This window comes from Centroberyx gerrardi, chromosome 16 (assembly GCF_048128805.1).
Source record: "Centroberyx gerrardi isolate f3 chromosome 16, fCenGer3.hap1.cur.20231027, whole genome shotgun sequence".
NCBI lineage: Eukaryota > Metazoa > Chordata > Actinopteri > Beryciformes > Berycidae > Centroberyx > Centroberyx gerrardi.
The window spans coordinates 19,676,470-19,693,029 of record NC_136012.1 but is presented as its reverse complement, the minus strand read 5'-3'; the positions used below and the strand labels follow the sequence as shown (position 1 = coordinate 19,693,029).

Genomic DNA, 16,560 nt, shown 5'->3' with positions numbered 1-16,560 from the left:
ATGGACCGCGGCCTCTCGATGGAGACGAAGTAATGGTGCGGATATTAGAAGAAACGGCTTTTGTTTCCTCAGACCTCAGTGTGAATGTGTCCAATAAGGCTTGATTACAAGGGGAGCCCTTTCAAGTTCGAGACGCACACATAAAAAAACAGAAATCATGCTGGTAGTCGAGTGCTCTCCATCTCTCTCCGTCTCTCTCTCTCTCTCTCTCTCTCTCTCTCTCTCTCTCTCTCTCTCTCTCTCTCTCTCTCTCTCTCTCTCTCTGACTCTCTCTCTCTTTCTCGCTCAATCTATTTCTCTCTTTTTCTATTTACACGCATATACACACACAAACATACACACACACACACACACACACACGCACACAAAATGTGTTTCTCTTCCAATACAGATCACCCCTCTCACCCTTATCTGTTAGCTGTGCTGTCTGTGTGATGAGAAGATAATCTCTCAGTATGGGTTTTTCATGGGAAGATATTTCATAGATCATGTTTTTCTTCTGATGGGGTAGCACCAGACAATTTGAAATCCTATTTATCTAGCTAACGGGGAAGAGGAGAGGAAATGTATCTGCGGTTATTAGAGATGAGACGACCCCAATACAGACATGAGAGGGAGATCAAAGCTGACCGCCCTGGAAATAATAACCAAATCGAATGTACCCAACCCACTGGTTTGATGTTCAGGAAATGCACAGCTTTTCTTTTGCTTTGTGAGTTTGTACGTATGTGTGTGTGAGTGCCTGTGTATATGTGGGTATTTGCGCGCATGTGTGCTTACCTGGTCGGAGCTCTGTCAGGCTACTGTCTAGTCCCATTTACAATCCTGTCCAAGCTGAGGGTCAGTACTCTGTTCAAATACAAACATGTACACACACTCAAATACACACACACACACGTACCAGCCATTCAGCTCCTGGCAAGGCCCATCACCAGTCTCCCAGGACTACCATTGTCGTAAATCATGCTTGTCCCCTCCATCAGCATCTGTCCACAGAAACTGTGTAGGGACTGGACATCATTAATGTCCCCGCCAAATCGTGTTTACCTGAGCCCAGTTTTTGTCCTCCGTCATTGTACATATTTTTCTTCCTCTGCCTTTGTCATTTCATTCACATTCTTGGCAGTGTGTTCTCAGGTTAGAGAGGCTGACCAGAGAATGATGGGTTGCTGGTTTTGTATTTGGCACTGATAAGAGTGTACAATATTCCAGCTGCAGAGGTTAACTACAGTGCGCTCCACCTGAAACGAAACCGCTAACTGCTCCATGGGGTCACCTTGTGCAGTTCTAGTGTGGCAGACTGTGTGCGTGTGTGTGCTTGCTTGGCTGTGTGTTTTGGATACTTTGTGTGTGTGCATAGAAACAATATTCAGAAAAAGAGAATCGAAAATTGTTTTGTGTAAGGTAGCAAATCTATATCTATTCTGTCTCTTTTTCATCCTCTTCACTGCATTCTCATGGCTAAGCAAACAAACATCCAGCATAACCTACCATTATATACTAGTTAAGGGTTATATTCATGATCTTTTGCTTCTGGTTGTGTGTACACGAAACCATCAACTTATCATTAAGTCAACAAAAGCCAATTGAAGTGTTGTTTGTTTTACCTGTTGGGATTGTTGTTTGAGGAGAGCAGAGCAGAAAAGAAGAATAAAGGCAGACTAACCCAGACCTTGTATCCCCTTCGCATGTTTGCCCTATGTATGTTTTATCTAGGTTAGTTCCTTACAGAGAGGGTTGGCGAAGAAGGAGGAAGGAGCATAGAAGTGCGCACCACATCAGAGAACAGCTTCAGTACTGTTGCTTATTTATTCATTATTTCAGTGTTGTTTCCCTTTTTTTCTCACCTCTTTTGTAATCCTTTTCTAAACTTTTAGTTGCTACTTGGAGCTCTTGGCTTCATACCCAAGCTCCCAGGGCTGGAAACAGAGTACAGAGTACAGAGAGTTCATTAGGCCTTCACAGTGCAATCAATGCAACAGAGACCACAGTGAAAACCTAAATGAGATCCACTGTGACTTTACCTGCTTAATGGCTCGCTTGTTAACCCCCTCCTCCACCACGCTGGGAGTATGTGGCAATAGAAGTGCCTGGTTTACCTGACTTGCCTTGCGAGGTGTTTTCTGTCATTATTTTATGTTTCATTCGCATGCTATTCTGGAAATCTGACTAATTTACCACCCTTTTGCATAGGAAATACCTCATGTCTTGGTGCTCTCGAGGAACTTTCAGGACCATATCGAACCACTGGCTGACCTTGAATTGATTGGTGAGAGGTTGGAGTGCAGTGCATTACCTTGAAAGCAGTGTGGCTGTGTCGGTGTAAGGGCTCGTTATTAAGTTGAGTTGGTTTGGAGGAGGAAAATCCATACGTCTCCTTAATGATCTTGTTCCGTCGGGACTTCTACACACAAAAGACACCTGTCCATTAGCCCTCTTTCAGTCATATATAGCACTCTTGTGCAGACTTGCTTGTTTTTCATGCTAAAGAACCATTGTGATATCTTTACAATGAGCCATAGTCTTTTGTTTTACAAGTAGACATAACTTGAGACTGATCTCTGCAGCTAGTGTGCACTCAATTTTTCTTACTTTTTCCACTCTCTTTTCCCTGACTTTCAGCGAGCTGGCTGACATCTGCTCCTATCTTTATAGAGGTGTCATTGAAATTCAGTGCAGACATGAGTCCTGCAAAGCACTGGGAGAATGGCTTAGAGGAATATTCTAGCGCTACACCACACACAAACATACTCAGAAATGTGCATGTACATACACACACAGACACACACGCACACAAGCATACTAATATACGTACATGTACACACACACACACACACACACACACACACACACACTGCAGAATGCTCCAAACTTGTGATTCAAGCATTACAGCATTCCCTCTTGTCTGGCATTAATTAGCTCTGGCATTATTGGCCTTTAGTTAAATATGCACAGAAAAGTAGATCATGCTATTAAATAAGATGGTAATGAAGTACATTGAGTGAGATTCCTGTATATATTAACGATGTGTGGCACCTACAGTATGTGTGTTTGTATTCGGTACAGGTGGGTTACTTGCACTGGGCTGTAAAGATACACTTTCTCTGCCCAAACAAGTTGCTGTACCTATGAAAATCGATAGAGCAAGGCTACAGTTCTGACCCAAAGTATCTAGAAACCCATACCAGGTCCCAACTTCAGCCCTCTTTTAGCAGCAGATTATTCTGTCGGATCCCTGAGGGAATAAAAGGAAGAGAGGGGAAATGGTTCTAAATTCAGCTAAATCTATTGTTACCTAAATTTAGGTTTAGTCCTTTAAGCATCATTGAATGAGGGCATTGCAATGGTGGAGTGTCTGATAAACATGGCACAACATTTACTACCCTTTCATTATAGAGTATGGGATTTTTTTTTCTCCAATTTTTCTTTTTTATGTCAAGGTAAATAGTTACAAAACTTCATCTGACTAATGATAATAATAATAATAATAATGATGCATCAATTGGTATTTAAATATATGGATTGTATCTCTCATTGTTATCACTGTTGTTAGAAAAATAGTTTTTGAGTGATTGGTTTCTGTAGCCGATAAGTCCTCTCCATTCCACTCAATGTGTGTTGCACAAATACTTTTTCTAAAAAGAGCTCTTTGATGTGCAAATATTTTATTTATATATTCATTTGCCATGCTTATTGTGGCTCCCCACCCCCCTTCCCCTCTCTCCTGCCCCTATCTCCGGGATTTTATTTTATTTATCAGTAAACAGCCTCAAGTTGTTTTGTAACAGGTTGGCTTTTTTCTTTCTTTTTTTCCCCCCCTTTTCTCATCATTGGCAACTAACATTTCACTCTTTGCTTCTGGATGGTTGCTTTGGCTGCTCCGGGATCATGCTTCATTGATATTATTTCCATTTGACTCACAAGCATTTCAAATTCCTCTTCCAATCTCCCCAGTTTAACAGGATTGTTAAAATGGGTTGGTTGCTTGGCTTTTCCTTGATCTTCTTTTTAGCAGGCAGTTTTAGTTTTCTTTTTTGTTCAGTCTCTTATGAATCACTTCGGAGTTTCAATCAAACTCAGCCAGACACAACTGAAACCTAGTATAGTGCAGTTTGGGTTTGAGCATGGCATGGTGATACTCCACACTTCACCCCCACTCCCCCAGCCCTCCACGCCTGTATTCTGTATCATTGCAGAAGCCTTTCAGATACTATTAGAGACTTCATTGATGATGCTGTACTGCAGGTCAACTCTCAGTGGGATTAAGTAAGCCAAGCAAGCTTGCTGACGGTGCCTATTGGTCTGCTCTCCCCTTGTCTATATCTGGGGCACAGCCAGCAGGGCAGAGACGTTTGAGGTGGACTGTGTGTGTATGTGTGTGTTGTACTTCTCTCCAAAGCTTGAACTGGCTGGCTAGGTCAGGCTAAAGGTACAGGTGTCAAAGGGAATGGAGGAGGTGAGCCACTTCAGAGAGGTAAACACAGCCATCCTTGTTGTTAGTCAGGTAAGGGTCAAGGTGGAAGCATCACAAACAGGTTAACTTTAACTCGACTTTGACTGTGACTTTTTGACTTTCACATTGATTTAAGTGGTAACAGAGTGGAAGAAAACCACTGCAGGATCAGTGTTATTTTTTTTTTTTTTCCAGTTTTTTCATCACTATTTTTAGAGCACTTCAGTTGCCATTACACACAGTGAAATCAGGAATTTCTTTTCATAGCTCTCTGAAAGAGATGCAGCAGTGCTAATCATATTGGATGTATGTCATTCTTTTGTCATTTGAAGTTTCTCATATCTCTTGCATGACTCAAAAACATACAGTTTGTAAGGACATACCAAGGAACATTTTATTGTTCGTGATGTAGCCTGCAACAAAGACAAAATGTATTTTAGTCGTCTGTCTAGACCTCTAGTCTTTGCTGATGGGGCTTAATTGTTAAAGGAATGCATTTTTGTTCTTTGCACATTTTTGTCATTGAAAGCGTTGATGTATAAAGTCATATAAGGCTTTTTCTGTTAGGCATAAAAGCATCCTCTATTCATTACTGTATGACGAGTGAATTCCAGACACAAAACAAAACAAAATGTAGAGAAGCTTGCTACCTTTTGTGTTTTGTTTGAAAGTTTAAAACCCATTTATAAGAACATGGCCTCTCTTTAATAAAAACATATCCCTGTATAAATTCAGGTTCTGAATAAATAAATGTAATATCTATTCACCCCCACGGTTGAGCTGCCCCATATTTTTTATATCTGACCTTTCAACATATTTATGCATACACACATACACACACAGTCTCTCTGTCTTTTCTCCACGACACAATTATTTTCATCTCTTTCATTCAAGCCATCTTTATTTCATTACCTTTAAAAAGTATTGTGCAGCATATTTGTATTGGAATAAAAAGGGGATGAAATCATTTAATGCTGTAATATCCCCAGGTTCTGTGGTTCCTGCTGTCACTGGGGGGTTCTTCCTCCAGACCCTGAGGATTAACACATACACACACACACACACACACACACACACTGATGACTTGGCCACTGCCCAGTAGCCTATGTTCCTTACAAATTGAAAACTGTGCTTTTATTTTTAAGCAGTTCCCAGCCCAGTCTCCCATTGTTTCTTTTTGTTATTTTTTCAATCTCTCTCAATCTGCCCCTCTGTTGTGGTCAACTTGTCTGTGGACACAAGATGTAATGCCAGTCGTCTGATTATTGAGAAAATGTTGTAATTGTGTCAGTGTTTTCAGCAAGTTTCAGTTGGCCAGACACAAGAGAATAAAGCTGCACATATATTTTGTTTTCTGACTATAGTGGGCAGTGAATCTATATACCTAGAAGAAGGATAACAAAAAAAAAAGCCCCTGGTGTGTACAAATGTGCAAATATATCTTCCTGGCTGTCGCCCAGGGTTCAAAAACACCTCCCTAAAGACAGAGGGAAGGAGAGAGAGAGACAGACAGATCGGAGAGAGAGAATGAAAAAAGAGCAGGAAAGAGAAGAAATTAGAGATGGAGGAGGGAGAGAAAGGGGTGAAATGCTTGGCCACATGGCCTGGTGGGAAATCCCCCGCTGAGCTGGGAGCCCTGCGCCCTGGCTAGATGAAATGTCTTATCTGCCGGCAGCAGGGCTCTGTCCTTTAAGTAGGGCGAGGGAAAACTCATTGTCCGGCCAGCCAGCATCTCAACTGATCCGTGTTCCAACTGACCTTTAGCACTGCTGCCACAGACACATGCCAAACTTTAGATTGTATTAAATGTAGGTTTGCACATTTATATAACGGCTATTATATGTGTGTGTGTATGCGTGCCTGTGTGTGCGCTCGCATGCAAACTTGTTATTTTCCTTTTGTGGTCATGTTAACAATGCTGTTTATTGGTTGTGTATATCAGAAAGGAAAGAGACGTGTGACATTTTGTATCTACCTGACTGGACACTGTCCTTTACTCCTTCTTGTTGTGGTATCCTTCCTCCCAACCCATCACCCAGCCCCTAATGAGCAGGAAATTAAGTTATAACGTGGCTATCATGCTGCTTGATGTGCACTAATTGCCAAGATTGTATCTGTATTATTTTCCAAAGACCAGTGGGGCGCTCTGGTAATTTTCATTAATCACACACAAAGCAGATGTAATTAGATTTTTCATTATTCTCTAAATTTTTTTTTGTCTAAGCATTTATTTAGGGGAAAAAAATCTTAATGTTTTAATTCATTACTTACCAAGAATAATCATATTGTAGCCATTATGCATTATGAAAATGTTGCTGTCCTTTACTTGAGTTTATCCTGCCTGCTCTGCCCTGCAAGCCCTCAAAAATATAAAAGTAGAATGTCAAAAATATCACAATCACACTATCAGGTATTGAGAATACCGCCCTCCCTCTCCATTCAATTATTTGCAAGTCCAGTCTCCAAGTTGTTGCTGTAAACTTGTCACCTTAGTCACTTTCAATGGTCAAATAAGGGTGAAGGAGTTGCCACATACTCATAGCTTCTATACAGTAATGCTTTATTCAGTACATTAAAAAAGTCTGGACAGGTAGTGAGTCTTTCTCAAAATAACAAGAAAATTGTGTGTCAAACATTTCTTTATCGTGTGGGACTGTGGCGACTCCTTGTGATTTTGAGTTCTTTTACACTGTTGCTTAGTGCATTCTCACTCTTCCAAAAAATAAGGCTTGAAGAACCTGCCGACTTTTCCTATTCAGAAGCATCCGTGCTCTTGCTTAAATGTCATCCAGGGCGGTTATGAGTCATGTCATTCAAAGGAATACAGTAATGTCATGATTTTGCTGTAAGGTGAAACACACCCACAGACACACACACACACAGTAATGGCACAGGATATTAAATGAGGCAGATAACACAGGGCTTTCTTGCTTGCCATCTAAGGAAATCATTCTAGCATGGTAAGCTCATGCTGTGATGAATTACAGTGACACGTGTGTGCACTACTATTCTCCACTTGCATCAATTGCTAATTATACCTCTTCAGCGCATAACACAGACCGAGATAAGAGAGTTTGGAAAACATAAGTTGGAAGATGCCGTGAGTGTGTATATAAGTGTGTGTGTGTGAGAGAGAGAGAGAGGGAGAGAGACAGAGAGAGAGAGGTACTGTACAGAGATAGACTGAATGAAAGAAGCAGAGGCAATCAGCTATCTCCCTGCTCTAGCCTTCCAGACACGTTGCCGCCATGTGGTTTCCTGGTAAGCTGACAAAGAAGCTGAATAATGTATCTATCAGTCTGCCTGAGTGCGCGGAGCACTGGGCACTGAGGAAGCTGCCAGCTTGTTATAGGCTCATTACAGGTGAAGATGACATGTGGAGGTGCAGCCGCCTTGGCATTGTCTCCCTGCCCTGCCCTCGCTAGAAGGCACAGCGCTCCCTCACTCCCATAGAGAAAGGGAGATAGAGGTGAGAGAGAGAAGGAGGGAATGAGCCTCAATGCTCCCCTAACCCCCCAAAATGAAATTGACAGGCCTGCTGAAGTAATTGCTCCCAGCACTATTTTCTTTGGCAGGAAATACTGTTATCGACAAATAGGGGATTCAATAAGCGGCAGGAGATGAGGCTCTAGGCTGTGGTCAAAAGGCTGTATCTGTCCTCTACTGTTGAGGTTGCGGTGTGTCCTGATGCTCTATCTCTCGACCCTTCTCCCTGTCTCTCTTTTTCTCTACCTCCCTCGTACTCTGTTTCTGCTTCTTTCACCTCTCTCACTTTTTATATCTTACTACTTCATCACACACTACCCACACAACTTCTCTCTCTCTCTCTCTCTCTCTCTCTGTCTGCCATCCCTCCATCCTCCCCTCCTCCCCATCTCTTGGGTCTCTTTTTGACCATTTTCCTCTGTTGACCATTTCTGTGAGCCTGAAGGGGAAAACTCAATTACCCAGTAGCCAGCAGGTACCGCGGCCCCCCCTCCGATTGCTGCTCTGCTGCCACTGTGGTGGTGTAATGTTGATATCATCCCAAAGGATCCCATTGATTTGGGCTAGGGTCATTAAGCAGCAGTTTATGGTCAGTGTCTTTGGTTTCCAGAGGTAAAGGTCAGAGCATACTGTACAGTGAAACCAGAGCTCAAGCTTTTCTGGACATGGTGGTATGTCTGATGGGAACTGCTGAGAGGAAAGAAGATAAATAAAAATATTAGATGTACTTGTCTCCCTCACACTGCACTATGTATTATTCAGGAAGCTAATGTTTTGAAAATATAATGGCCCAATCGGCCATATCTAAAGATGGATTTGGTTGTATGCAAGATACTTAAGTAAAGTTAAAGTGTTCTGTGCTCTGTTCAGATATGTTCTACTGCTCAGTTTAGGAGAACTTTTAAGTCTGGTGAGCCCCCCTTACTCTACCATAAATGCATATATTGGTTTAAATTGAACCCCTAGCCTCATGTTTACTCCAAATTTGATAAGACGCATGAAAGAACACAAATTAATCCACAGACAAAGACCATACTCTATACTATACAAGTACTGGGTAACATCATTTTAAATTAGCCTAAATAATGACTGCATCATGAGTGGGCGATGTTTACTCATTGGCTCTGCTAATGTATAGGACTGCAACTAATCATTAACCAATGCATTCATCTCTTGAATATTTTTTTGATTATTTATTTAGTCTATAAAATGTAAAAAATAATGAAAAGTGCCCATCACCAGAGCCGAAAGTGATCTTAGAATTGCTTGCTTAGTCTGACCAGCAGCCAAAAAAAACCCAAAGTAATTATAAATAATTATTATAATTATTATCAATTGATTTTCTGTTGAATCGACTAATCGATCAATCCACTAATCATTTCACTCGTACAGAAAACACTTAGCATGGCCCCATGCAGTTTTTCCATTAGAATTGTTTGTATAGAACCCATGCGTATGTGGCAACTCCTTCACCTCCCTACAGGCAATTTTCAGTAGCAGACAGAGAAAGGAAAAATGAATATCACAAGGTTTTCACATTATTCGATTCCTCTTCATCAAATGAAATGATCATTTTATACCCAGACCAGTGTGATCCTGCTTTTTGTTGTGGTTCAACACATGAACGTAAACTGCAAGTTTTATACGTGGTTTAGTTCGTATTTTTCATTCATCCTACAGCCATAATTATGGTGGTTTGCATACAAGGCAGTGGCAGGCTATTGCCCTAAAACATTATCATGTTGTGTGCCTTAGTAAACTCCCGCAACATATTCTATGGCTATGGGCTTCATGCAGTATGCCTGATTGTCCAATGGCAATATTGTGCACCAGGATTGTGGCAGTGGTGAAAATTCAGCAGCAGCGGCTCAGTGTTGCTAAATGAATGTAGCAGAAACACTGGCCCCATGGATATAATCGTATAGACTTCACACTGGATCTGCTAAGTCCTCTCATCCTGTAGCCAAATTTTACTTCCCCATAAACTTTATAACATTTATTTTATCATGTCATGATATCAAGTTAGGAATTATTCTTCAGTATGCCCCGATACGACATTCCTTCTTGAGTAACCCTTGCAGTAATACCTCATACCCCAGGGGTTACACATATCCCATTTGAAAACCATTTTATTTAGTGCAACCACTAAACATTATTGGGTTGTGATTGAAAGTGCAAATCGCTTGAACTATGTACATATCAAAGTTAATAATGTAGAAAGAGACTTGCTTCACAGTTCAGAGAATCTAAAGAAGAAATTACGGTGTATTCTTTCAGATGCAAAAAACTGACACTTGTCACAGTCCACTGACTATGAAGTATAAAATTCCTGTGTACCTCTTTCAAAAGTGAGTCATATGAAAGGTGGCTATTCTCTGAGCAATGATTTAAAAGTCTGTCTCAAGAAAATAAGATGTTGCCACTCAGGGAAAAAAAAAAGACCATTGATTTTTTTTTTTTCCTTTTTGAAGTTCTTCAAAAAGCAAGTAGAAAATTGTGATTGCTGTGACTGAACCCTCTATAAAGATGGTTGTGCATCATTGTCTAAATGGAATCTTGGAGTGAATCTCTTGCAACCTCAAAGTCACCACATTTCCTCTTGAGGATCCATTGAGTATCTTTGTCTGTCTCTGTCTGTCTCCCTTCTATTCTAGCTTTCAATCTTTAAATATTTTGAATCATTAAGTGTAATCTTTGTGTAGCCGTTCATGGTCAAAATGCCAAAAAAGCATGTCAAAAATCTGAGGCAGAAAGGAGAAAGAGAGCTCTGAGGTGGGTGATAGCTCAGAAATATAGATAGTAATGAGAAGGATCCTCACCTCTTCCTGTGGCCTCATAACTGCCTTCAGCCAGGTAAGAGCTAAGCCAATCAAGTCACTGCCCTCCACACTCACCCAACGGTGCTTGAGAGAGAGGGATGAATGGCATGATTGTTAGTATAGGCCTAGATCGAGCTGGGAGAGAGAAAAAAGGCAGAAGGGCTATAAATGGAGGTATTACAAAATCAAATCGGGGAGAAGTGAGGAAGTGTGGATGACGTGTAAGTACACACTGAGCTTGAACTCCCTTTAATTAAATCTTTACTTTCTTTTCCCATGCCTGCTATTGTCACTGGCTGACAACGGTCAAACAGTCGGAATGGTAAAAGACATCTTACTCTTGGAATTACATCAGTTTGTTGAGTCGCTGTTAACATGCATTTTGGTGGTATTTGCAAAAATGTTTAACTCATAACAAGAATAACTTTTGCCCACCCTGGGCTGTATGTGCTTAGATTTCCAGTTTGGATAATAAATGGTCATATTGACAGTGGTAGTGGAAGAGGCACCCTTCCTACTTGGGTTTGGCTGGAATCACCCCCGCTGGTCCAGGGTTGTGATTTTACGTCAACCATTATCAAATAAATGCTTCTGGTCATTATTGAACCAATCAGACCATGAGCTCAGATCATACCTAACGAACACAAATATAGGTAGCATGCTGATGTTAGACTGCCCCTGGTTCCTCCAACAGGAAGCAAGCTGATTTTTTCACTTTGACTCTGCATTGCGGGAGAGCAGCAGGCCTCTCTTCCCTCCAGATAAATGAGCTAGCTTATTACTTCCCAAACTGCCTATTAGCACAGCTCGCTTGGTGGGGAACCAACAGTCCAGGAATGAACACAGTGAACATGATTTCTCTTAGCAGTCTGATACAGACATATATGATGCTGCTTCTTGCAGCATGTTTCCTCACTTTGTTTTGTACTGTACTTTGAGTCACTCCCTACCTGCACCATGACTTCGTCCGTCTCCTATAGAGCTTGTATTGGTGATAAAATAATGCACTGGAATTTAATTAACTTGTTCACAAAATGAAATTAGTTGTTTAACAGAATAGGCTCTCCATGCAAATCCTGTCTTGCAGAACCAAAGTGATACTGGTGATAAGAGGTGATATAATTTATCATGTGAATTTATCAAGTGTTAGGATGATACCAAACCTTTTTTTTTTCATTTGAAATACGTATATATCAATGTAATTATGTACAGTATACTATATAATATGTAATGTGTATGCAATTAATATAGAGCATACAAGTCCTCTCCCGAAATCTGCATTTAAGCTTCAATGAAAAAAAATAATTTCCCAAAATGTATGTTTTCTTGAATTAAGAAGAACAGATGGATGCCCATGCATATTTGATAGTTTTAAAACTGTGCTCATGGGGCTCTGAAGTCAAGAAACTTACTCAGCAGTGCACCTAACAGATTAGGAATATTATTAATTCAAGTAAAAGTTATGAAAATTCCAAGATTCGAGTTACAAGGTTTTCACATCACTGCATGGATACGGAATGAAGCCAGTTAAGGAAGTCAGTTCATTTGGCATGAAACAGGTCTGTAGCTTCAGTACAGTGTTTGCACAGTCTGTATTATGTACTTGAGGAGCGAGTGTGTATGTCCGTGTCTGTTCCCTTACTGCGGTGCAGTGTGTGTATCCCTGCCAAAAGGTAGACTCTTTGTGTAAGCATCATTGTAGCAACATGTTCCTAGAGCCTCTTTCTGGAGATTATACACAGGAATCCATTTAGCACAGGCATGAGCTTCCTATATTCGGTTTGCATGTAGAGGGAGTGCTTGGCAGCGAGCCTCAGTGAATCTCACCCTTTGGGGAGGACCTCCGTGTCATTTTAGTCTTGGCCGTTTGAAAGAAGGAAAAGTTGGCCAACACATCTCGAGATATTTCTATCACTAACCCTCTGTCTGATGTGTGCCAGATGGCAATTTTGGCCGCCTTTTATCAGCAGCACCCCTGGGAGATTACAAATATTAAATCCTTCACTCTGTTTATTGGTGATTAAACAATTACACCTGTTCAGAACAGAAGATATCGACTGAACAATATAATATCGACTCGACAATATTGTTGACAATATGGTTGAGTCTGTTCTGAACACAAGTGGGTTGTATATGACAGAATGTTGCTTTTTTCTTACTGCAAGTTCTCTGCAAAATAGCCTCTTTATTTTTGAATGATACACATGAATTGTAAAGAGAAGGTTTCTTCTGATTCTTTTGCCTATTATTGCTCATTCACTTTTCAATGTTTGTATTCAGGAACATACTGTACTGCTACTGCAAATTAGTAATTGGATATCCTTTAATACTTTTCACAATTTTCTCTTCACTTCTCACTAGTTTCCTCCTTTTAAAGTTTTTTTTTTGATCAGATTATCATAGGTGTTGAGTTCTTAGTATGAAATTGTCATCTAATAATTGTCCTCTTGGTATTTTGTTTGCAGGGTGGGCTGAGGAACAGCAAGCATGAGTGTACACTTTCATCGCAGGAGTATGTCCATGAGCTGCGTTCTGGCATCACAGAAGAAAAGCTGCTTAATTGCCTGGAGTCCCTCAGAGTGTCTCTCACTAGTAACCCTGTCAGGTTGGTAACCCATGCTGTTTTCTCACACTGCAAACTGCACCTCCTACCATAGAACTGTCAATTAATATTTGCAAATAGCCTGGACTTTGGTGAGGATTGGTGGGGTTTACCATGTCAGGACAGTCCAGATAGCACCAGATTGTCTATCATAGAAAAGTACACTAAAGAGTCTGAACTTTCTGCTACTTATTCCATTGTCATTTGTAACAAATCCCACGCCTCTGGTACATGAAACAGATTTAAAACAAGTGCTTTATTTGCAAGAATTATTCATAAATATTATTTGGCCCAGGTCTGGTTTGCAAAAGCAAACTGAACTTCATACTCAATTCTTAACATAATTACAATTCCATGTACTTTGGTGGACTTGCAACCAAACCAGCTCAGTACAGCTCACCTCAGTTAAATTAAGCTCTATTAAGCAGTGTGAAACAATTCAAACACCTATATTCAATTAGCAGACCACTGTTCAGATCTGGACCCGGCTAAGTATTTCTACAGTGTTCCATTTATAAACGCAGACATTTTTTTATTCGATGATTAGAAATGTTTCAAATAGAGTGGCGTAGCTGCGTCACTTTGTCACAGAGCCCCTTGGGTCCTGTGGTCTCATGCTTTGTCCAATCGCTGATTTTATGCAAATTGCGTGACATATCAGATCTGCAAATACCGTAATAGGCTCACCAATGATGACCTGCACAAGGGTTTTGAAATTGCGCATAACTTCAGTTTCCAAGGTTCAAAATATTGGCAGAACAACGACACGATCCTTTCTCTGTTTGGAGGAGCAGATGGGAGAGGGAAAGACCAGAGTGAAAGTAATCCTCTTGGAAAAGTGTGTCACTCTTGTTTCATAATTACTGGACTCTCCAGAGTTCTCAGAGTTCACTTCTCCAGAGAATGTGCACTATTTTTTTTATGATAATTGTTTTATTGAATTCATTATTAAGATTACAGAATCACTTATTTAATTTACTAGGCTAATGCAATTAAAAAGTAAAAAATAAAAAGTTATACTTTTTGTTTAGACAATTTCTTATTAAAAACACTATAGTAAATATCCATCACATTCTTCACTGACTCTTCAAAGCATCTTGTACATCAAAAATAAAAACATTTGTACTATAATTAAAACAAATCTAATTGGTTTCACTTAATGTTTTAATCAAATGACAAACATGTACCTATTGATCATGAAATGTGAATAATTGTAAGTCTAGAACTGTACTGATTATCCGGACCTTTGCTATGGAGGAAACTTGTGTGACTGGACCTTCTTAAACTTTAATACCCTTGATTTAAACTCATCGTACGTCAACATCCATGCAGTTACTTGAGCTTTACTCCTTTGTCAGTTTATTTACTGACAGAGGAAAAGCATGGACTTTGTAAACTCATATCCTAAAAGTTCCTCTACATGTCATCCACTTAAATCAGAGCAAGTTGGTGTCTGCTGGACACCATCTATTTCTAATTGGGTGTATGTCAGGAAACCTCATAGGGCCTGTTCCATGTGGAGTGATGGGCTTGGTTAAACAAGAATAGCCCATAGCATCGCCTGTTAAACAAGCATAGCCAATGGTGTAGCCGACCAAACGAGCCCAGGCTTATAGTTACTGGGAGCGCATCTGTCATCTCACACCACTCTATCCATTAAGCTCTAATAGATAGGAAATCTAGTTTTCCACATCAGAAAGCCAGCCATTCTCTGAGACCTTAATAAGCGCATGGCTCTCACCCAGAGATCCACCGTGTGTCATGTGTAACACCCGCCCCCTACCTACCCACACTAAAAGCGGTCAGTCCCTGCACTCCCTCTCTTTTAATGTTATGAACCTACTTAAAACTTAACATAATTTCATATTTTTGAGGCTCTCAGCTTCTGTTGAGCTTCAGTTGGGTCTTCACTCATTCATTATGAGGCAGCACTGATTTTGGCAGCCTTGTCTCTACTTGGTACCAAAGTTCTCTGCTTTCCCTCTTGTAAATGGGATCTTCAAATTTAATTTGGTCCCACTAGTGCAAAGGAAGCCTCAGTGACAGCAGATCCTCTCAATTATTTACCACCCTACTGTTGAAGAGATGTTTCTTAATGTGAATCAATGAATGGTGCATATAAAATGGTCATTGGATAAGTGGCAGATATTCTTTTATGCGGACCCTGGGTGCAGAGAAAGGACCTGCCAGCGTGGACCCAGAGGAGGGTTTATTTGATCTGTGTGGTACTACCAGCATTATCCCTGCATCTTAACCACTTGGAAAGAAAAGAAAAAAAAAAAAAGACAACAGATGGGCTTTGGTGTGGTCTCACTTAGAAAGATCATGAACGCCCACTGCAACAACAGACGTGCCACGCACTCCAAAGAAATTACTCGATGCTCATGGCTAATAACAGGAGTGTTAACAAACCTGGGCTCAGAGGAAAGTGTGCGTATACTGTATATACACACACAAAATATGTAATGATATATATGTAAATGAAAAAGAAATAAACAAAAACAAATGGATAGATAAATAAATAAATTGTCCCCCTAGTGATTGCAGAGCTGTGAAGTCTGTCTCCAGCTAGCTGTGGGGAGCCAAGTCAGCCTTTCCACTCAGAAAGGCCAACTGGTGCCGAGGGGACGTAAGCGAGGCCAGGCTTGCCCTGTGGGTGTTTTCAAATGGCTGAACCTTTGACCATCAAGTAAGGGAACAGCATTTTATGAGGGAATAGCCTCCCACGGACAGCCAGGTCCATCCAGGGAGAAAGGCACCTTGGGGTGTGTGTGCTGAGGAGGACAGTAAGAGTGTGGACCGACACCAGCCGCCCCTGCTCGTCTTCACGCCTCTCATTAGTTATCCACCGGGGAAAGGGGCAGATTATTTTCTTGAAGCGTGGATAAGGTTACTCCTAATTAATATGAATACACTTAATTGTCATGGATCACAACACACAGGAAATGCAAGTGTGGCTTGCTAGTGTTCTGATTCCACTATGTTAATGTAACCTTTGCATGGCATCTTACAGTATACTTGAAATAAGCATGAAGATGGCAGACTAATGCATTCATGCTTGTTTTAATTCGCACCTGTGCATATTGATCAGCTGGCCTACCTTCTAATATGATGTTTCACGGGAATTTTGTCATACATTTTGCTTGAATAAATGAACAAATTCCACCTGGCTGGTTGAAATTGACCATTGGTGAGATTTT

General features: G+C 40.7%; 1 protein-coding gene across 1 annotated transcript in view; it reads left to right on the top strand.

Moving 5' to 3' along the window:
* The window catches only part of diaph2 (diaphanous-related formin 2), a 386,425-nt gene that overhangs the window by 92,096 nt on the left and 277,769 nt on the right, over positions 1 to 16,560 (top strand). Inside the window, exon 7 of the mRNA XM_078288946.1 lies at positions 13,224 to 13,363. Coding sequence (XP_078145072.1) covers positions 13,224 to 13,363 — 140 coding nt within the window. The remainder of the gene's footprint in view (positions 1 to 13,223; positions 13,364 to 16,560) is intronic.